Below are 21,868 nucleotides of genomic sequence, written 5' to 3'. Positions count from 1 at the left end.
ATGCCCAGCATCAGAAGAAAGGCTAGAACAGGTCTCTTTGTGCCTCCAGGTTCACAGTGCACAAGAAAGCAGAAAGAGGGTTAATTTAACTTACCTGGCTGTGTAAGGCCCTTCAGAATCTAACACAAACAAGCCCTGCAGCCAGCTCTCCTCATTGCCTCCCGTTACCTAACGTGTTCCCTCCTCTTGGCCAACACTGGGGGTTCAGCAGAGGACACCAGCTCCTTGCCAGAAGAGAGGGATTCTCCAAGGGCAGCATCCACCCCGTGAGCAGTAGGAATCTAGTGGACCGAAGAGTCTGCCTAGTCTTGATTTACCTGTCTCATAATTTGGTTCTTACACAATCGAAAGTAGCCCCAGAAAGCACAGTTGTATATTAAATGCATCTATAGGTTAAAAGGAAATACAACTAGACATAGTACTGTAGCTATAAGATCCAACCGATGTCTGCAGGGTGTTTTTCAGCTCTCAGATCCCTCCAGGAACATGCACCAAGACTGACATGCTTCAGGAAGGTGAGACAAGGTGGTTTGGAGGCAATGAATATGCACAACTGCAGAATGTTACCGAGACATTTTTGCAGTCAGGAGTTGTTTTCTCCTTCCAGCCTATCCATCTCCCCAGAGTAACAGGCAGGCAGGGAATAGAATAAACAGGCAGGGTGTTTGTCAGATGTGAAGTCAAGGTGACCAAACACTCCTCACCTGGGTAACAGAACAGGATGCCCTCTCTGCATCACCACTGTGAGTCCCTCTGCTACCATAAGGGCACAGCAGTGGGCACACCTGTATCCCCTTCCATTGTCACTTCTGATCTTCAGCACTCAATAAATGCTTTTTTCCCTTTCCTCCTGCTCTCTTCTAGAAGGAGACATACTGGGACAATTCACAGTTAATGAAATCGAGGGAGAATGGACTATTACTTCCAAGAAACCTCTGGACAGAGAAGAAACAGAGAAATACCTCCTCAAAGTGATGGCTTCAGATGGGAAATTCCAGGCTACCACTGAAGTGGAAGTTTTTGTACTGGATATCAATGACAACAGCCCCGAGTGTGGCCAGGTAAGACATCTATCTGTTCTGGGACACAAGAGAAGTGGCTGAGAAGGAGAAAACACAGTAGCAAGGAAGAAAGAACAGAAAGAGTATGCTGAGAGGGTTTGGATTGTCATAATTCTTCTCACACAATCCTGTTGCTTTGATTATGCTTAGCAATTTTAATTAAGCTGCACATCAAGCAAGAACATTAAATCTAGCCTCCGAGCATGTTTGCTAGTAGTAAGTGAGTGCCTAAGCATTATGAAGGATAATTTTTGGAGATAAACAATGCCAGGAAGCCTCCTGGGTAGGGGCATGTAAATTACCCAGTTTTATATCCTGCTAAGCTAAGAGATTCCCATCAAGAGGTTTGTTATTGTAGAGAGCCGATCGCTGGTGTGGATGTTACCTATGGTGAGAAAGAACAGAAGTGGCTGCTTCCTAAAGGAGATTCAAAGGCTCGTGTGAAATGAGCTCACTGGTCCCAGTCCACACCCCGGCAGCCAGCAGCGTGAGGCCCATTGTGCTCCCCTATACACCACATCTTTATCCTTTCCTACGAAGCTCCTGCTCCTCCATCCCTCCCCATCTGAGGTGAAGGTATTTCAGAGACATCTCAGATGCCAATGACACCTTCTGTCCTTGCCAGATGTTCTACACTGGTAGAGTCTCTGAAGATGCTCAGCCGGGTCTTTTCATTTTGAAAATATCAGCGACTGACCCCGATGTTGGCAGCAACGCCCAAATAACCTACAGCCTCCACGGCCCCGGCGCCGAGGAGTTCCGGCTGGGCCCACACACAGGTGAGAGCTGGGCCATGGGATGCTCCTATCTTCTTCCTCACCCGCTCCCGTCCTGGTTCAACACTTATCTCTTCTTGAGCAAATAAAACCTATTCAGTCCAGCTCCCCAAGCCAGGAGGGGATGGCAAACAGCAGCAAGGAGAGCGAGCTCGGTGTCTTCCTGCTGGCTTTCTTTACAAATGTTTGTATTAGCATTGTTAAAACAGAGGGCTGATGCTATTGCTAACAGACAGGTCTCAGGGAGGAGACCACTGCCAGTGTTACAGTGCTGGCTTGAGCCAAAGACCCAAGTTCTAGACTCTAAAAAATGACTTTTCAGGTCTTGGGCACGATATTCACCCAAAGGTTCCTCCTTTCCTAACAGACACGGCAATCATTCTAGAGATCACCTGGGGTTCACTTCATTTCAGAAAGCCTAAGACAGCAGGGGTTTTTGAAAGTATTTAGAGGTACAATTTGTTTATGAGCACTTTTATTCCATGACGACATCCCTCTGATGAAGCTCAGCCTGACTTGCAGGACTTCCCGTGCCAAGCCCTGCCAGGGCACTGGCTGGCAGTGATCTGGGAATAGCCCTGAGCAATATGGTGTGGACACACCACTGCTATTACCTGCATTACAAGTGGTGTCCAAACCTAGCCTCTTCTCTCCCACGGTTTGTCCGGGAAAGCAGCACAATTGAACCTTTCTGAGGTCTCCTAGGCTGTAGTTGCAGAAAAATCCATACCCTGTTCTTTCTGACAGGGGAACTGACCACGTCTGCACCTCTCGACCGGGAACAGAAGCCTCTGTACCATCTTGTTGCCAAAGCCACTGATGGTGGAGGCCGCTCCTGCCAGGCAGATGTGACTCTGATCATAGAGGACACAAATGACAACGCACCCAGGTTCTTCCCCAGTCACTGTGCTGTGGCTGTGTTTGACAACACCACAACAAAGACACCCATTGCTGTGGTTGCTGCCCGGGACCTTGATGAAGGTAAGTCAGAGTGGGATTTATTTTTTAGTCGAGTTCATCTTTCATCCTGAATAGAAGCATTTGAAACCGAGGGAAGGGCTGCAGCAACGGGCACGGGTGATTGAATCTTGGCAAAGGTGTGGCTGGATCTCTTCACTGACATGTTCTTGATGACCAGGCTGGAATCAGCAGTTTTGTGACCCTGTAGGAAGTGCAATAGCTCTAGATACATGCAAAGGCAAACTTCAAGGACACTCCCAGTAACTGAAATCTTAATGCACAGTGAAAGCTGACACATGGTTTGTCCTGCAAGGCTGGACAGAAATTTTACCAAATATGGAGGATAAAGAAAGAGCATAACAAGGAAAAAATGGAGCTTTAGATTTGGGTGGGGTAGATGAGACAGATGAAGAACTTCTGACAATGCTAACATTCTCAGAAACATAAGAAGGGCTCCTAAGAAAGGAGCTGTTAATAAACCTCTCCAGCAAAGACTGAATTTAAAGTGACAGAGAAGCAAGATTATATTTATCTGCTTCAGAAGCAGATATGGAGGGAAATTAAGTTTAAAACCAAGGGAAATTAAAATGGTAAGAACTACCTAGTAAGTAGAGACATGGATGACAGGGAGAGTGACCAAATGACTGAACCTAGACCATTGATGTTCATAGAGGGTCCATTTTCTTGATAAATTTAGGGTTTTTAGGTACATACAGTCTTAATGGCTTAAAAATAATAATAATTAAAATTGCAGCACACTAACCCATGAATTAATCACAGCCTGTCCCTTATCCTTCCAGGACTCAATGCTGAGGTGGTCTATTCTCTCTCTGACTCTGCCAATGGACACTTTTCAATTGAGGAAACCACGGGGGTGATCCGTCTGGAGAAGCCTCTGAAGGATTCACAGCACTCAGCCTTTGAGCTCACAGTTTGTGCCACCGACCGGGGCACCCCACAGCCCCTCTCATCTCTTGGCACTGTCACTGTCTCTGTTGTGGATCTAAATGAGTATCTGCCTGTGTTCCTGGCCCCTGAATATGTGGCCATGGTAAAAGAAGATGTGGCCGTGGGTACAGAGGTCCTCAACTTGTCGGCACTGACAAGGGACAACGCAGAAAACACAGAGATCAAGTATGAAATTGTGAATGGCAATGACCATGGGAAATTTCAACTTAACTCCAACACAGGTAAGATGGACTCATGCCTAAGCAGGTCCTGCTGCACCCAGCATCAGAGGCTTACCCTGAATGTGTCTTCTCTAATTCTTCTCCATTTAGCTTCTGCTCCCCTCTGCCTTTTGTCGGCACAAGGGTAGGGAATACAATCTTCTTGTCTACCCTGTATTTTGCCAGCCAAGTCACTTAAATAGTGATCCAAATCTTCTTGAAATTAATAGAAAGATTCCTGTTATATAGGAAACCTGAAATCCATCCATGGGAATGAGGAGAATAAGATGGGAAAATTTTTCAGCTTCAAAAAGGAGAAGTTGGTTTAATTAAAAAAAAAGTCTCTCCATTCTAATATCACAAGGATCTTTTAGCCCAGGGTGACAGGCAGCTTTACCAGGTAGCACTCAATGAATGTGGACAATACCAGTCTATTAACCATGGTGCTGAGCCAGGCTCATTAGACAAACAAAGCACTGCTCTATTTGCACAGCAATCTGATAAGAGCTGTTATCAGAAGACCAGTGTTAACTCCCTGGAACTAGCCCTTGGCTGTGTCCTCAATGGCCTTCTGCCCTTGGCTGTAACATCTTCATCCATAGTTCCTCCCTCAGCTTCCCTCTCCTCAAGGCTCTTGCTAATTTTTCCACACCACTCCTCTTATGAGTGTGTACATCTTAAAAGACACAGAATGAAATCCTTTCCAAGGAATACTTTTGTGACTTTTTCAGTGCTGAACTCAGGAAAGCATTGAAGTACACAGGCACATTCTGCCCCTTTTTCCTTTTCCTTTTTCCTTTATATCTTTAGTCCCTGTTCCTTGCTCATTTTCTGAGATTAACAGCCTCTTTCTTTCTATTTTCCATCCCAAGCCCCCCTTAAAAGACACAGCATCTTACTGCACAATACTGCACAGCTCTTGTACAATTCTGAATCTACATCTCACACCTTTGCATCCTGCCTGTGGCACAGTTCAGTGATGCTCTACTACTGCCTGGGTCACAGCTTTCATAGCACTGTTGGAGTCTGATCCTATTTAGTCCAAGATCTCCAACCAAGATTCCTGGAGATGTTCCAGAATGAGAGCTAATTTCATCTCTTCAAACACTACCAGAATAACGCAGGTTATGGCAGAATCAGTTCATTTATGTTATGGTTTATGTGATGCCATGGTTTATGTGATTGCCCAGGTGGCCAAGAAGGCCAATGGCATCCTGACCTGTATCAGGAACAGCGTGGCCAGCAGGTCCAAGGAAGTGATTCTGCCCCTGTACTCAGCCCTGGTGAGGCCACACCTTGAGTACTGTGTCCAGCTCTGGGACCCTCAGTTTAGGAAGGATATCGAGGTCCTGGAGCAGGTCCAAAGGAGGGCAACCAGGCTGGTGAAGGGACTCGAGCACAGACCCTATGAGGAGAGGCTGAGAGAGCTGGGGGTGTTCAGCCTGGAGAAGAGGAGGCTCAGGGGAGACCTCATCACTCTCTACAACTCCCTGAAAGGAGGTTGGAGCCGGGGGGGGTTGGGCTCTTTTCCCAGGCAACTCTCAGCAAGACAAGAGGGCATGGTCTTAAGTTGTGCCAGGGAAGATTTAGGTTGGATATTAGAAAGAATTTCTTTATGGAGAGGGTGATCAGACATTAGAATGGGCTGCCCAGGGAAGTAGTGGATTCTCCGTGTCTGGAGATATTTAAAAAGAGACTGGATGTGGCACTCAGTGCCATGGGCTGGGAACTGCAGCAGTAGTGGAGCAAGGGTTGGATTTGATGATCTCTGAGGTCCCTTCCAACCCAGCCAATTCTATGATTCTATGACTTTCAATATTCTGATTTAACTAGTCAAAGCTGGATCAACTGTGCCTTTTCAGCTGGCAGCTTGACAATCAGCTCAGTGTATCTTCAGTACTCCAAGACTCCTCACATCCCATTCAAAGTATCTCTCCTTTTCTTTCCCTTTGCCAATGCAGGTGCCTTATACATAAATGGGAGCTTGGACTTTGAAGCAAGTCATGAGTATTACTTATCCATTGAGGGCACGAGGAAGGGCTCAGCTTCTCTCAGCGATGTCACCATGGTAGTGATCAACATAACAGATATCAATGACCATGCACCAGAGTTCATCCAAGACCCTTACATTGCTGATATTCGGGAAGATGCTGCAGTTGGAGAAATCATCCTCACGGTATGATTATGAACCAGGCCAAACGTTTTCACCTATTCTTTTCCTTGTGCTATGCATTATTTGCTCCTCTTTTGCACTTTACTTTTCCTTGGACGCAGTGACCTCAGGGAGATTGTGACAATCAATATCTAAGATTTAAGCATGGCATTAAAAAAGGATTGCCAGAATTCCTGACACTTCTTAGACAGGGAGAACACTTTTTCTTGGAAGACATCTTTACATGAAAGCTTGAGATACCTAAGGGGGGATCAGGAGCTTTGAGGATCTCCAAAGAGAGTAAAAATGTCTGCAAGAGGAAAATACCCTTGCAGCCTGGGGAAGGTAAAAGCTTTCCTGGGAAGAATAGTGGAGCCCAAGGTTTATCCATGTGGAGTTCTCTGCCCAGCCAGTGTTGCCATCACAGGGGTGGTAAAGTCAAGAACAAGGAGAAAGCCACTGCTGTAGCTTTGTTGAGTTTTATCTTGAAAAAATTAATGAATAACACTTCTCTAAGTCCCTTTCCCTCTTATTCCTCATTTGAGGGAAACTCTAACCAGTATCCTGAAATGATGAGGAGGTCCTGCCCATTCCTCCATGGCAAGGCTTTTTTGGTCCAGGGATCCAAGCCTTTTTTCTCCTGACAGGTATCAGCTGATGACTTGGATGGAGCCATGAACAACCAGATCACATATTCAATTGTGGGAGGGAACCTGCTGGGACACTTTGCCATTCAGCCCAAAAGTGGGCAGATCAGCATTGCCAAGCATCTGGACAGGGAGGAGGTGAGTTCAAGAAAAGAGGAACAGAAAGTCTAAAGCAGATATACCCCAAAAGACTGAGAAGCACAGCATATTCAGCTATCTCCTGTTTTCTCAATGATTTATACATAGTACTGGAAGCAGAGGGCAAGTCTTTCACTCATTCATTTCTGAGATGCTGCAGGAAGGCTGGGATTTAGGGAGAGCAACACAGCCTTCAGTGGTCACAGCCCTGGGCTGGGGTCTGTTCCATTGATACTTCAGGCTGGCTGGGTGAAAGCCATCCCCAAACTGGAAACCTACATCATTGGCTTCTGCTTCTCTGCATCAGAGCATTACAGAGAACAAGTATGGAGAGAAGCAGGAAAGGTCATCTGAACAATCTCTCATTCATAGTGTAACAGCTCAAACCACTATTGACAGATGTTTGCCCAGCTTGGTCTCATCCATCTTCGACAAGTTGCTTCCTTCTCTTACTATTCTTCCTAAACTATTGTTAGGCTTATTTTCTTTGGCAGTGTGCTTTGAGATTTATAGATAGAGGGCCTTAACCAAGAGCAAAGCTGTTGTTACAGTACAAGGCATGGCCTCAAGCATTTTAACAAGCTGCAGCAGCGTAAAACATCAATGTGAAAAGTCACCACTTCTCCATTTCTCCAAGTAACCATGCACTATAAATCCTCCAGATCCCCAGCTATTCACTGGCAGTTCGAGCCACAGACAATGGTCACCCTCCTCAGTTCAGTGACGTTGCTGTTCATGTCCATGTGTCTGATGTCAATGACAACCCTCCTCGGTTTTTCCAGCTCAACTACAGTGTGGTGGTGCAGGTAAGGCAGGAGGTGGCTTGTTCTCCCAGCCTCTCTCAGGGCACTATGGTATTTCTGCATGGGCTGCTGGTGGAGCAGAGAGCTCAGATAGTGATGGAGCACGCTGTTGCTTTGTGCTCGTTGCCACAAAGAACTGGTAGCATCTGCAGGGGCAGATGTTCTGCCAACAGATGACATTTTCTCTTTCCAATAGCTTCAGGCATCTCCTGCCCTTTCAGTACTGACAGTACAGAGCTTTTCATACTTTCCAAGCCTGACCTGCAGCCCCTTTCTCCCTTGCAATTGTCCATGTCTATGCCACAAGATAAAGAGCAGATCCAAGCACATGCTCAAGCATGGCCACATCTGCTGGCTGCAGTCCTGCTGTCACTTGGACTCATAACACCAATAGGTGCTCAGGAGGAACCACACACAGAACATGCTTTCCTCTGCTCTCATGCTGACATGACTCAGGAGAGAGCAACAGCATCAGCTCAGCTGCCTGCACTTACCTGCCACATGTACAATGCCATGACAGGGAGTCCATTGCCACCACCAGGTCTCTGCCATTGCCAACAAGTTCTTGCTCTGTGTGTACCAGAGATGAACATGGGGGTGGGATTTGATTCCTTGTTCCTGACCCAGCAGCTCTAGGGACTCCGTGGGTTCCCCATGGTCTTTTCTCTCCACTTGCCTTTCTCCCCTACCATCTTTCCCCATTTCAGGAGAATGCTCCCGTGGGTACAAGTGTCTTGGAATTGATCATGAGCGACAGAGACTCCCCAGAAAATGGACCACCCTATTCATTCCAGATCACCCAGGGCAACGATGGGAAGGCTTTTGATGTCACCCAAAATGGTCTGCTGGTGACATCATCCATCTTGAACAGAAGAATGAAAGAACAGTACCTGTTACAAGTCCAGGTAGAGACTGCTCTGCTGTCCTGGTATCTGAATTCCCCAGTCACATTTAGTAGTAACATTATTTTGGGATGGCACAGCTGGATGGAAACCTCTCTTGCTTTGGAGAAATTCAATGCAGGCACAAATAGTGCAGTTTGGAGCTCCAGACTTCATTTCTCCACACAGTCTACCAACAAGAAACCAGGGGCCAGTTTCTGCGTTGATAAAATTAGATAATATGATCAGGAGAAATACTGTCAGGAGTTTCCTTAGGCAGATGCTTTTCCCAACATTACCCTCATGGCTTCCAGTTTAAAGCAAGACCTGAATCTGGTCACACAAACTTTCTCCAGTTATCCTTGTCTTTTTAAAAGTCATTTAAATTCCTCTTGGAAGAGGATTTCTATTGCTGCAGAGTGAATTAACCATTTTTCAATGTTATCAGTAAGGGTAGTCTACTACAAATGACAGGATTAGACATACAGGACATACTTCTTTAGTAATGGTAGTTGTTCTAAAAGTTATAAACTATTATATGATAAACCTCAACCAGTAACTGCCTAAAATTAGGGAGAAACTTATCCTATAATCTGATTATTCGCATTTTTCTATTTTGAGGTTCCTTGACCCATGCTAGACAGACATTGTCAGAGGTGGGACACGGGCTTAAATAGTCCAGAAGGTGAGCAAATGTGTAACTGCTTTATATCTTTGTACACTCAGTTACGCATGGAACCCCAAAGATTGGCAGCATCACTAAAGATGATTAATCCTCAGGAAATCAGAGCCACCAAGGTGTGACTCAGCTGCTGGTGAGCACACACAGACATGAGCACGACCCCACCACTAACAGAAGGTCTCAATCAGTCTTTGTGCTGCCCTTTCCCTGGGGCCAGCTCCAGGCAGAGGTCCAACACTGCTGCCAGTTTTTCCCATTCATTCTTGATTCCCAACCTGCTGCCTGGCAGCTTCCACCCATTGCTACCTGCAAGGCACTCTCCTTCACCAGACCTTATCAGCCCATCCAGTCAGGTGAGGTGACAGCACATCAGCACGTGGCTCTAACGGGTCCTTCTGTTTTCCTTGGCAGGTGTCTGACAGTGGCATCCCTCCCTTGTCCTCATCTGCCTTTATAAATATCCAAGTGACTGAGCAGAGCCAGTATTCCCCCTCTGCCCTTCCCCTGGAAATATTCATCACCACCAACGAGGAAGCTTTCCGAGGTGGAGTTCTGGGGAAGATCCATGCCACAGACCGAGACCCCCATGACACCCTGGTGTACACTTTGGTGGCAGAGGCTCCCCGGGAGGGGCTTTTCTCTGTTGGGGCTGCAGATGGGAAGATCATTGCTGGGGATAAGCTTCCCCATGGTCACTATCTTCTGAACGTGACAGTCAGTGATGGGACCTTTGTAGCCATCACCAGCGTCAATGTCCACGTGTGGTGCTTCACACAGGAGGCCTTGGACAAGGCAGTGGTGCTACACTTCAGACACATCTCCCCCGAGGAGTTTGTGGGCGACCATTGGCGCAACTTGCAGAGATTCCTGGGAAACGTTCTCGTCACCCGGCGTCAAAACATCCACATGGCCAGTTTGCAGCCTGCAGCTACCTCAGATGGAGTGGACCTGCTCTTGGCTGTTGGAGAGCCACACGGTTCCTTGTACGAGCCTCGGGTCCTCGCAAGTAAGATCACTGTGTCAGCTGGGGAGATGGACCAGCTCGTCGGTCTCCGGATGAAGAAGGCGATTCATGTGCCATGCCACGGGCCAGACTGCACCCACCGTGTCTGCAGGGAAACCATCCAGCTGGATCCAGGCATGATGTCCACTTACAGCACTGCCAGACTCAGTGTCCTCACCCCACGGCACACCTTGGAGCAAATCTGTTCTTGCAATGGTGAGCAACCCTTCCTGGTAGTGTCTCCTGCTCTGAGCTTGGGTAGATTGTCTCTTCCTTCAGTACATTGGACTTTCCATGGAATTAGCCTGTCCCAGTGGCCAACAATTGTGTCTGAAATTTCAAAGCCAATCTTAAACTCCTGGCTTAAAAGTTTCATTTATTTATTTATTTTATTTTTAATTGGTTTCCTGCAGCATTCCAATTAGTAGCAACATCTATCCATCTCATTGGGAAAAGTCACTCATACCTAGCAGGTCATGAAGCTCAGTGATCAGAATTTTGATCTTTAAGTTCCTGTGTTGATCCTAGAGTCAGAAAAATACAAACTAACTGATAAACTTGAAGAAAGGCTATGAAAGTGTGTCTGTTGTCATCACTCTAGACTACTCAAAGAAATAAATGGAGGGTGCAGGGCTAAAGGTTAGCATCACTTGGGCAAGAAGAGTAAGGAGATATAGAATATAACATTAAGATTTAATAAGAAAGAGAAAATGGGTGTTGTAGACCATGCTGAGGATACCTTGAAGGTGCTATAGGATAGAAATAGCCAGGCTGCTATTGCAGGATTGATTTTACAGTTGAGAATTGAAATACTGGGAGCTCCACATGGGAGCAGCCGGAGATGCAGTGCAGCAGTACCTGGGCTGCTGTGGATGGGACCCTTTCTGAACAGTTACAGTGTCAGGCTGGGGAAAGAGGCAAGGACTGAGAAGTGTGACAAAGATGAAACCTTTGGTTGATTTTTCCAGGAACAGCTGTGAGGTTTGGGGGCCACAGCTACATTTGGTACCAGCACTCACAGATGGGCTCCTGGCACATGCACTTTCGCCTCAAGACCCACCAGCGGCACGGAGTCATCTGCCACGCTAACGGGACTGACCAGGCCACACTGGAGGTATGGGTTGCAATGCACAGGGAACACTTCCTGTTGGGGGGAAAGGAATCTCAGGAAAAAAATGCAATAATATGTACCCTTAGTAATTCATCTAGCTAAAATACAAGACTTGGGAAGACCAAGGGAGAGCCAAACACACTTCGGCAATTGCTGCCACCACAACCAGTGAATCATTTTTACATCTGCACATGCTACTCTCTGGTGTGAAAGCAGCATACATCTGCATCAACATTTTACCTTACAGCTTGCTTCTCCATCTCTCTCTTACACCACACCTCTAAGGGCAAAGAATTTACCAGGTGGAATTTTTTTTTTCCTGTAGCCAAAGGCAGACTTCCCCCTAGGCTTTAGCAGCCTAGTCAGACTTTGATCACACAAACTATTTGCCAGATTGCACTCCGGTCTGGCCCAATCCTATGGCCACCAAAAGGAGGCAGGACACAGAACAACTGAAACAGGAGTCTTAGATGTTATTTCTCAACCCTCCCACTCTTTTCAACCACTTTCTGCAGGTGGTTTCACTGCTTAAGGTACCTGCAGGGCCAGGAACATTTCAGTCTGATTACTCTCCTCTGGCTGCACACAGAATTGACCCAGAATCCAGAGATCATCTCCCTCTTCCACTTTGGCAACAGCAGGAAAACAGCAGATGACCAAAGAATAGGGGGTTTGTGTTTTCTTCACCAATTAAAATTGGAAACCAAGAACATAGGACATACTTATCAGCTTACAGAGATCTGTTCCTGAGACTAATCATGTGGAGATTTACAGTCTGTACCCTGCCCAGAAGTGCTCATCCTGTCCCTGAATTCCCTTGCCTGTTCTCATGGTTTCACAACCTCATCTTCCTATTTTGAAATACTTTTCTTTCCACTGTTATAAAAGATCCACACAGCCAGGGAGCTACACAGCAGGCAACATCCAGGGATTTGCCCATACCACGTATTGCAAGCCCCTGCTGCTGCAGCCATTGGCTCCTTGAGAGCAAGAGCAGGGGAAACATCACCCCTGTGTCCTGTACCCATCTCCAAGTATGACTTTAAGATGTGCTGTAAAGGGCTGATGAGAAAAATTTAGTTTCTCAAGAAGGATGTCTAGCTTTCTGCCCCATATCTGGGCAGGACAGTCACCACCTAGTTCAGCAGAAGGAGTCTAGTACTCAGAAAGAATGAAGCTCTCCTGAAGGTAGGAAGCTCTCCTGAGCCAGACCTAACACACAGAGTCAAAGGAGCAAAGAGTCATTATTGATAGAGTTTGGTGTGCCCATGATGTCCTGTACCTAGAGGTCTCCACAAGCTTTTCAATAGGAAACATTCATAAAGCCTTCACCATTAAGTTGCCTGTGAGTCATTTCTTTCCTGACTCACTTTGTTAACAATAAGTCAGGGATCAAACCTTTTCTAGACCATCTGGCCCAGAAAAGTCTGAAGGAATCCATCAAGATTTTAAGCTTTGTGGACAGCAGTACTCAAGGTATGAGCCGAAGCTTTGGAAAAATTGTAAACAGATGGTTTGTAGATTTGGTGGAGGATGAGTTCTCCTGGGGAATACATATCACCACCCTTCCAGTCACTAAGCTCTCCTGATGTTCAGAAATAGGGTGCAGCAAGAGGACGGCAAACCAGGCGAGCTGGGAAAGGCTTGGCAGTCTGTCAGTTCTTGCTCCAGGGAATTGAGTTCTCAGCTGTCTCCCAGCCCCAGAAATTGATAAGCCCAATCTACAGACCCATCTGAAGTGAAATCATGTTCCTCCAGATAAAATGAAATGACAAAGTTCTCTGGTGTGCTTGCCAATTGTGCAAAGGGATTTACACACGTGTTGCCCTGAGGCCCCTCCATGGTGTGTGCCAGCTGCATCTTGTTCTTCCTGCCTTCAGCACTTGCTCTCTCCTCCCACAGGGATTTATTTGTGTTGTGGACTTCTCTAAGAGGTAGCTGTCATCCTGCTTTGCTTTTGACTCCTCTAGAACAGCCCCATCATATCAGGGTTCCTCTATTGTTCAGTGGAGCCATAATCACTCCTCTTGTAGCCTCTTCCAAGCGTCACCACTCCTTACTGTCTTTAATGACCCCCATGGAAATCTCTTTTACCTGGGATGAGTTGCTCAATGTTACATAGCAAGCTCTGCAGGTTTTCCATGAATGTTTCTGTCCATCTCTCTTCTCCTTGTCCATGAGCTTTTGGCTTTGGTGAGAGAGAGATTTCATCCACAATGCACTGGGGAGAAAAACGTGAATGAGAGATTTACCCCTGACTTCACCCCAAAACAACACAGCCAGCATTTCCTTTCTCCTTCCTCCATGTGAGTTTTAAGATGAATCTTTGGCCACAAATAGGAATTTCTGAGGTCACTGTTTAATACAGAAGACACTGGTGTAGTTTGCTGTTAGAAGCTCAGTATCTCATCTCCCTCCCATCTGCTGGAGATCAAGGACTGCAACACCTACCAGCAGCTTTGCCCCAGCTTCCCAGCATCCTGGTTAGGAACTGGGAACAACAATAATCCCTTTCTCTGCCTCTCAGCTTCTCTTTGCCTTCTCCAGAGAAAGCTGCCAGTGCTTCTCTTCTCTGAGGTACTTTCAGCACCCTCACCCATTCCAAAGGGGGAACTGCTCCAACACTTTCCCCACCACTAACAAGACAGTGAGAACAGAATAAGGGCTGCATGTCCCAGAACAAGGGTCCACCTGGGACAGGTGATGGAGCTATGGGTAGTCTGAATACCAGGGCTCTGATCAGGCTCCAGAAGAGGATGAGCAGCTGCAGAAGTAGCAACACATGGTGCTGCATGCTGTTGTGTGGAAAGATGAGCTTTCCTCTCTGCACACTGATCAAAGATTGCAGGAAAAGACCATAGGTGAAATTTTGTGAGACATTATGGTATTTTGCAAAAGAAAGGAGGTTGAGTCACTTAAACAGGCTTTGACTAATCTGTGCAAAGCTTACTATGAGTAGAAGGTGCCTAGCTGGTGATTCTGAAAGTTAGGATTCATCTTGACTCTCAATGCTTAGGCAGAGAGAGAGAGGAACAAGCAGCAGGAGACATGCTGAAAGCCTCCAAGACTCAACCATGACTTCTGGGGTGTGTTTTGCAGATGGTTAATGGAGTGCCTCACCTTGGGTACAGCTGCCGGGGAAACTACACCGGAAACCTCTCCTCCTCACGTTTTGTGAGCGATGGTGAGTGGCACTCTGTCTTCCTGGAGGTGAAGAACACATCTGTCCGCCTGCTCATCGATGGACTTGGAAATGCCTCTCTCCAGCTGCCCGTGGCCTGCAGCATCTCCCAGGGCAGACGAGATTTGCTTTTTGGGGGTCTCCGGCAGCCACTCCAGTCCCAGAGAGTCACACGAGGATTCAGGGGTTGCCTGGACGTGGTTGCAATCAACGGCAGAGAAGTGGTTCTCCTGCCCGGGAAGGGTCAAGCAAAAGAAGTAATGGAGGAGGTGGGAATAAAGCAGTGCTGCTCCCCCACCGGTGCCTGCAGCAGCAATCCCTGCCTCAACAGTGGGATGTGCTCTGAAACTCACGGAGGAGGTAAGTGAACATCCCACACCGGGCAGTATGAAAGATGCAACCTCTCCATTCATCCCTGTGCAAGGGGCTTCTCCAGAGGAGAATCAGAGGTCCTCTGTCCTGGCGGACCTCAAGTGATAGCTGATGCAGTGCAAAAGCAGCTGGGGGTATGAGCTCATCACCCTGGCTCTCACCAGCAGGCCATGGCCCGGAGGGCAGGAGGTTGTTTCTAAGGAGTGTGCATGACCTAGGAGAATGCAGCGTTGCCAAAAACTCAAATGCAAATAGAGATTCCACCCACCTCTCTGCATCCTCTTTGCTTAAGGAGCCATTAGGGAGGCTGGAATCAGGTAACATGGGATCATGCAGTGATGGTATCTGGGCAGAAACAAGCCAAGATCTTGGCCTGTTCCCACTGCAGACGGTGACTCCCTGGGGCTATGGGAAGGGATATGGGAAAGCCATAAGCTCAAACCCCTGAATCTCAGGCTAACATGGTGTGTGCATGCCCAACAGGTTTGGTGCCAGGCTTTTCCTGAGACAGTCTCACCACTGCTCCTTCCCTTCCATCAGAGGGTCTCCTCACAGCAAGCTTGATTACAGGGACAGAGCTAGTTTCCCATGGCTTCAGGGAGAGCGACCACTCCACCATGTCCCAGCCTCCAGCACAGTGGAGCTATACCCCATAACACCATGTCTACCAAGACAGGTCTGTGCCTTGGCCCTTCTTGGAGCACAAAGGTGCTTTCCAGACTGTGGTGTGGGGTAGGAGCTCCTCCCACATCTTTGTGCTCTTTGGGGCCATCGCCAAAGCCCACACCCTGCCCAGCGAGCAAGCGAGGACAGAGGAGGGAGCACACCTCCTCCTGCCCGCAGCCTCTGGGAACAAGATTCCCAGCCTTGTCGACTCAGCAGCTGCCTGGTTGAGGTGAACTTGTTTGACATGAGGTGCATCTAAACCAAGCAGTTAGCCTGGCTGGCACACTCACACCTCAGCCCCACTCTTGATACCCTCTGCAAACCCCTCTGGCTGGGCTGGAAGAGGCTTAAAGCCCATGAGGTGAAAACTCATCTCATCTCTAAGTCAAGGCATCACTTGCTTGCTTTGCAGAAAGCATACAAGAGGAGGAAGAAAGAGGAAGATCACTCCCCCACTAATAATCTAATAAACATCCAGTGGCCTTCCCATAGTTTCCTTCCAAGGTGACCAACTTCTGCAAATGGCCCAACTGCCAAGGAAAGAGCCTGTGGGACATGGACCCAGGCAGAAATAGGCAGGACACAACTGCAGGGAAGGGCTTGCTCAGGGGCTATTTAGTTCAGAAGGTTCTCCTGGGTGCTTGGCTTCCTTGAGCTCAGTCCTGGAGACCATGGGCATGCACCACGAGTTGATGCAAAGCTCTGCCCGGGGATCTCAGGCATGGAACTACATGCACAGGCACAGACAGGTCTGTGCAAGTGAGCCTGGGGAAGCCACATGGCCCTGTGAGAACACATCTGTGTGGAAAGGGTCAAAGCCAGACCAGCCACCACATCAACCACAGCGCTCAGGACCACAGGTGCAAACACACGTGAACCTCTGCATCCAGAACACGGGTGTTTGGGCACACGCAGCCCCACAGGCACTGTCCAGCACCTGCTGCACGAGTGCCAGCACGTCCCTGGTGTACAACCACTCACACACATGTGGAAACAGGCCTGTGTTTGTTCAGTCTCTGCTCTGCAGTGGGGATGTTTAGGTTGCAGACGAGTAGCAAAGATTTCTCAAGTGTGCCGCAAGGTGGAAACTCAGAACTTCCAGCACAGCAACACCATCCAAGTGACCAGCAGGAGCTCAGCACAGCCAGGGACATTCCCAAGCTTAGGGCTACACTAAACAGCATCCAAACACACAAACAGCAGCAGCCCCCTCTCCCTGGGTTTCTTGCTGACTGTGAGCAGACATCTCCTGTAGGCAAGAGAAACCCAGCATGTCAAGACAGGCACTTCACACCACGAGAACTCGTAGGACCAAAGGCTTCAGAGAACAAAAAGTTACAGAGGATTGTGTTTAGCAGAGTCAGAAACTGTGAATCAGCCAGCCAGACACCCCTTGCTTTAACTTGAATTTTTCCCCCAGCTTCTCCACACAATAAAGCTGTGCCCTGGATACATCCCTGGCAGAAGAGGGTCTGTGTCAAGAGGGGACAGGCTCAGCGTGTTGCTTAAATCATAGAATCTCAGAATGGTTTGGGTTGGAAGGACCTTAAAGATCATCTAGTACTGACCCCCTGCATCAGCAGGGATACCTTCTCACTTGACCAGGCCACTAAAAGCTCCACATTTCATGCCTCAGAGTGGCAGCCAGCCTCCAGCAACTCCTCCAGGTCCTGTAATTTAGCCATCAGCCTCCTCGTTTATGACTTTGGTGCCCAACAGCAGCTCCTGTGGCACCAAGTACCTACACTCAGGTGCCATCAGTACCAGGCACGGCACCTCCCTGCTTTTGCTGGTTCTTCCACGTGGATGCAGCCCCTCATTGCACTGTCTCCCCCTCTCCAGGTTACACTTGCATCTGCCCTGGGCTGTTTTCTGGCGAACACTGTGAGCTTGGGGACAGTCCCTGCGAGTCCAAGCCCTGCCTGCACGGAGGAACCTGCACCCTCTCTGCCACTGGCTACTCCTGCCACTGCCCTGACTGGTACCTAGGTGAAAGGTAAGGTCTGAGTGAGCTTCGGCCTGGGGGGATCTCCCATGGTGTGCTGAAAACATCTCTGCCAAAGAGCATTGCACATTCCTGGAGCTCACCAGGGTTTCCCCACTTAAACCCACTCTGTGGTTAAACACAAATGAGCAATAATGCAGCAGGAAGTGTCCGAGGAGCTGAGCTCTGCCATCGTGTGGTCATTGTTCCTCTGTGCCTATCTCCTCGGAGGCACGAGAGGATGACAAAAAAATTAAATTTAAATATATATATCTGAGAGATGCTCTGACTGCCTGCAGACATGAGACTTGGTGCAGGTTCAAGGCCTCTCCTCCCGAGGGGAAAGTCTCCCCACACAGGCTGATGCTCCCCAGTGGGTTTGCAGCTCCCTTCGGTGCTGGCATCCTCCCGGGTGGTGCCCTGGGGCTGGGGACAGGCAGAGGTGGGAGCTGCCACCTCCCTCCATAGTTAGGACACCTTTCCTGGGTGCTTCAGGGGCTGTTTCTGCCCAGGAGCAGGGCTGCTCCAAGGGCAATTTCTGTCTCAGGTCACAGCCACGATTCATCCAACTCAAAGCTCAGCCTCAGACATTTTACCTGGGTGGACACGAGTCCCTTGAATCAATGCAAAGGCAGAAGATACCCATTAAATTATTGCAATAAAATTATGTAACTGAGCATAAGGTGGCAGTGTAGTATCTGAAACCACCCAGCATCCAGCCAGAGCCTATGAGTGCCACACACCAGTTCACACAGCCTGGCTGAGAAAGAAGAGGAGCCTGAAGCTCACAGTAACAAGAAAAAAGGAAGGCAAGCCAACAACACATTGCACATTGCCCCTAGCATGGGGAGGTCATTCCTGCTGGAAAGAAAGATGCCCTGTACTACTGTATTATTTTAGGTTGTGTGGGGTGGAACAGGACAGAGAAACCAGAAATTCAGTTCTGTAGATGCTATAAAATGCCAAAAAAAGCCCCTCCAACAAGGATGCATATTCACCACTTCTCAGCCTAGATGTTCTCCCAGTGTTTGCTGCAACCTGCAGACATCCACAGATCATGCTGAGACCTCACAGAGCCTAGAGGATGTTTTGAGGATTCATCAGAGATTAACAGATCTCAGAGTGACCCCGAGCTCCCTAATTTAACAGAGAGGGAGCATCTCTCTATGCAGCAATACCCCTAGAAAAGCTGGATACTCCTCTGAGGCAGAAAGCCCCCCATTTTAATTTGTTGCATATGACTGGAAAATAAGACCATCCTATAAGACATGGTCTCTGAAAAGCATTTTATACTCAAGGATCATGGTCCTCTGCCAGGAGAGTCAGGTAGCACAAGTCTAGCAAGAGGAAAAGCAGACCAGGATGGAGCATCCTTGGCCAAGCGTAAGTCAGAGCCCTGAACAGGATTCTGGAGTTGTAGTTGCATCCTCAGGGTAATGGTGTTTGTCTCCATCCTGTCCCCACCACAGGTGTGAGAAGCTGGCCCAGGAGTGCCAAGACAACCCCTGCAGAAACGCAGGGCGCTGTGTGAGCAATGAGGGCTCCATCCACTGCATCTGCCCATCAGGTTACCAGGGGGACTACTGCACCCAGCCCATCATCACCCCAGCCATCGTGCCCACCCAGTGGGCTGTGGGCCCCGAGGAGATTGCAGAGATCGTGGCCGGCGTGCTGGGGGTGGCCATCCTGGCTGGGGCCTTCGTGCTGATCCGCAAGCGGTACCGCAACCGGGCCAAGACACACAAGCCCGTGGCTAGAGAGGACCCTGACCTCCTGTCCAAGAGTGAGTTCTCCAAGAGCGTGGGTGTGGGCACCCAAGCTGTGCCACCCATCGAGCTCAACATCCTCAGCGATGCAGCACACAACAACCTGGACCGGGCCACACCGGAGCAACGCAAAGCCACCAGCACCCCCGAGTTTGTCACCTTCAACTCTGCCAACGCCCCAAAGCACCGGGGAACCATCGTGTGCAGCGTGGCACCCAACCTGCCCCCTGCTGCACCCCCCTCCAACTCTGACAATGAGTCCTTCATCAAGTGCACCTGGGCCAGAGAGGAGATGGGTCAGTAGCCACAGCTTTTTCTTGCCCTTACGCATCCTTCTTCCCCCTGTGAAGCGGATCAGAGGTTTGGAGCCTCCAGGGACCAGCAGCGTTGGTTAAAGTCATACAAAGCATGGGCAAATGCTCCCCAAGCCCTGTTATCAGTCCTTTACTGGCTTTTACCTCCCCGCTCACCAGTATATCCCAGTTTTCAGCTTTAAACTGCTCAGTTTCATATAGAATCAGCAGGGAAACCGTTCATGCGTAGCCTGGTTTCCCACACATCCTGGATCAAAAGACACAGTAAAAGAGAATAATGAAGCTAAGGGGGGAAAATTAAGAACCAAAAAGCCAGTGTGAATTTTAGTGGAGGCCTTTTCATCAGTGCTCCTAGGCAGAGGGGCAATACCCTCAGGAAACAGGAGTCCATCACCAAAGGGTGATGTTAAAAGAGCATTCACCAGAGAAACTATAGGGAAATGGAGAGATCCAGGGCATCACTTGCTCTGCCCCATCTCTTCATCATGCAAGATTCTTTCATCTTGATAGAGTGATGAGGTGTCCTTTAGGTACTAGATCAGGGAGTGTCTGAAGGCTGGTGGAAACAGTGCCCCAGCACAGCCATCAGGTCCTCTCAGTTCTCAAAGAAGTAACTACAGTTCCCCTGTCCTCACATCTTCTTTCTTCCCTGTTCTGCCACATCTCCTGCAAGCTCAGAATACACAGGGAGAATTAATGCTGGGGCAAGACGAGAAAAAGCAACATCCTGAGGCCGGGTTGCACATGCTTTTTTTGAGCAACTAGTATAGTGGGAGGTGTCCCTACCCATTTAGGGGGGTTGGAGCTAGGTGATCTTTAAGGTCCCTTCCAACCCAAACTGTTCTGTGGCTTTATGACTGAACTGCAGCTAACACAACTCTGTTTTATTCCAGTCTACCCAGCAGAAACAACCTACTGGCCCCCCCGCTACCTGTCATCAGATGTCCAAGAATATTCCCACTACGAGATCATCCAAGCTCCCCCCGCATCCTCCTCTCACCCCCCTCTCCCTCCACCACCCCCTCCACCAGCAGACCCGGAGCCGGTCGCTCTTTACGGGGGTTTTCCCTTCCCGCTGGACCAGAGCAACAAACGGGCCCCCATCCCACCCCGCTACAGCAACCAGAACCTGGAGGACTTCTTGCCTCTCGGTCCCGTGGACATGGGAGCCTCCCAGTGCCAGAACGAATACACGGCCATCAGCTACTACCCAGCCCAGCTGGTGCAGGGCGAGGGCATCCCCTACCAGCCCGAACCCGGCTACAAGCGGGTCAGCATGCGCCTCAGCGTGGCCCAGCCCTCCTATGCAGACTGCGAGGTGGGCCACCAGCCCAGCATCCGAGCCCAGCCCCTCCCACCCCCCAACTACGAGGGCTCTGACATGGTGGAGAGCGACTACGGGAGCTGCGAGGAGGTGATGTTTTAACGGGGAGGGGGCTCGCCCTCCAGATGAGAAGCAACATCCCCACGCAGAACAGTGTGTGGGGGGGCCCCGCAGTGTGTGTGTCCCCCTCCCCCAGGTTGTGGCATCGCCTCCTGGGTTGTAATTTGACTGGATCCTTCTCCATGGTGCTCCCATTGCAGACAGAGGGGAAATTGCTCCAACCACTGCCAGGACACCAAGGATGCTCCCGGGGTGCCAGTGACTAACCTGCCTCCTCGCCGAGGGGACTTCTTCCCACACCGCGCAGGACCGCGGCGTGTCACCTCCTGCCATCCCGGGCTGCCTGGCCACAGGGATGAGGAGGAGGGCAATGGTGTGGAGAAGGTGTGGAAGGACTAGTGATGGACAGCCAGGGAGTGCCCCAGAGGGGGCAGCAGAGATTCCCTGCTCCCAGTTCTGGCTCCGACAGCTTGCATGGAGCCAGCAGTTTGCCTGGTGGAATGGATCAGCTGGTGCAAATCCTCTGCCAGGTCAGCTCCCCAACACAGGGGTGAAAAATGAGGAGGACAAGAGGAGGAAAAGCCACTGGTCCGATCATCAGCACATCCCTCACCTGGACAATGGAAGGCAAATTAAAAAAAAAAAAAATTTTAAAAAAGTTAATTTCTGTAGAAAAACCAAGCAACAAGCTTCATAGCACCAAGAACTGCCCACAGACTCAAACCAGTGCAGCACAAGGTCCCAGCAGTGAGGGAGGATGCAAGCACAGAGATGTCCCCATGGCTGTCATGGTCCCATGATGAGCACAGCCATACATG

At 49.1% G+C, this 21,868-nt stretch overlaps 1 protein-coding gene across 1 annotated transcript in view; it reads left to right on the top strand.

The window, feature by feature from the left end:
• Positions 1–21,092, top strand: part of FAT2 (FAT atypical cadherin 2) — a 56,387-nt gene extending 35,295 nt beyond the window's left edge. The window contains exons 11-24 of the mRNA XM_030459076.1: positions 865–1,061; positions 1,687–1,840; positions 2,585–2,818; positions 3,598–3,987; positions 5,928–6,142; positions 6,766–6,903; positions 7,566–7,709; positions 8,414–8,611; positions 9,681–10,488; positions 11,241–11,386; positions 14,483–14,924; positions 17,445–17,598; positions 19,056–19,648; positions 20,560–21,092. Coding sequence (XP_030314936.1) covers positions 865–1,061; positions 1,687–1,840; positions 2,585–2,818; positions 3,598–3,987; positions 5,928–6,142; positions 6,766–6,903; positions 7,566–7,709; positions 8,414–8,611; positions 9,681–10,488; positions 11,241–11,386; positions 14,483–14,924; positions 17,445–17,598; positions 19,056–19,648; positions 20,560–21,092 — 4,346 coding nt within the window. The remainder of the gene's footprint in view (positions 1–864; positions 1,062–1,686; positions 1,841–2,584; positions 2,819–3,597; positions 3,988–5,927; positions 6,143–6,765; positions 6,904–7,565; positions 7,710–8,413; positions 8,612–9,680; positions 10,489–11,240; positions 11,387–14,482; positions 14,925–17,444; positions 17,599–19,055; positions 19,649–20,559) is intronic.
• Positions 21,093–21,868: the final 776 nt, after the last annotated feature.

The sequence above is a fragment of the Calypte anna genome, chromosome 13, assembly GCF_003957555.1.
Source record: "Calypte anna isolate BGI_N300 chromosome 13, bCalAnn1_v1.p, whole genome shotgun sequence".
In the NCBI taxonomy this organism is placed as follows: domain Eukaryota; kingdom Metazoa; phylum Chordata; class Aves; order Apodiformes; family Trochilidae; genus Calypte; species Calypte anna.
This window is presented reverse-complemented; position numbering and strand designations above follow the sequence as displayed.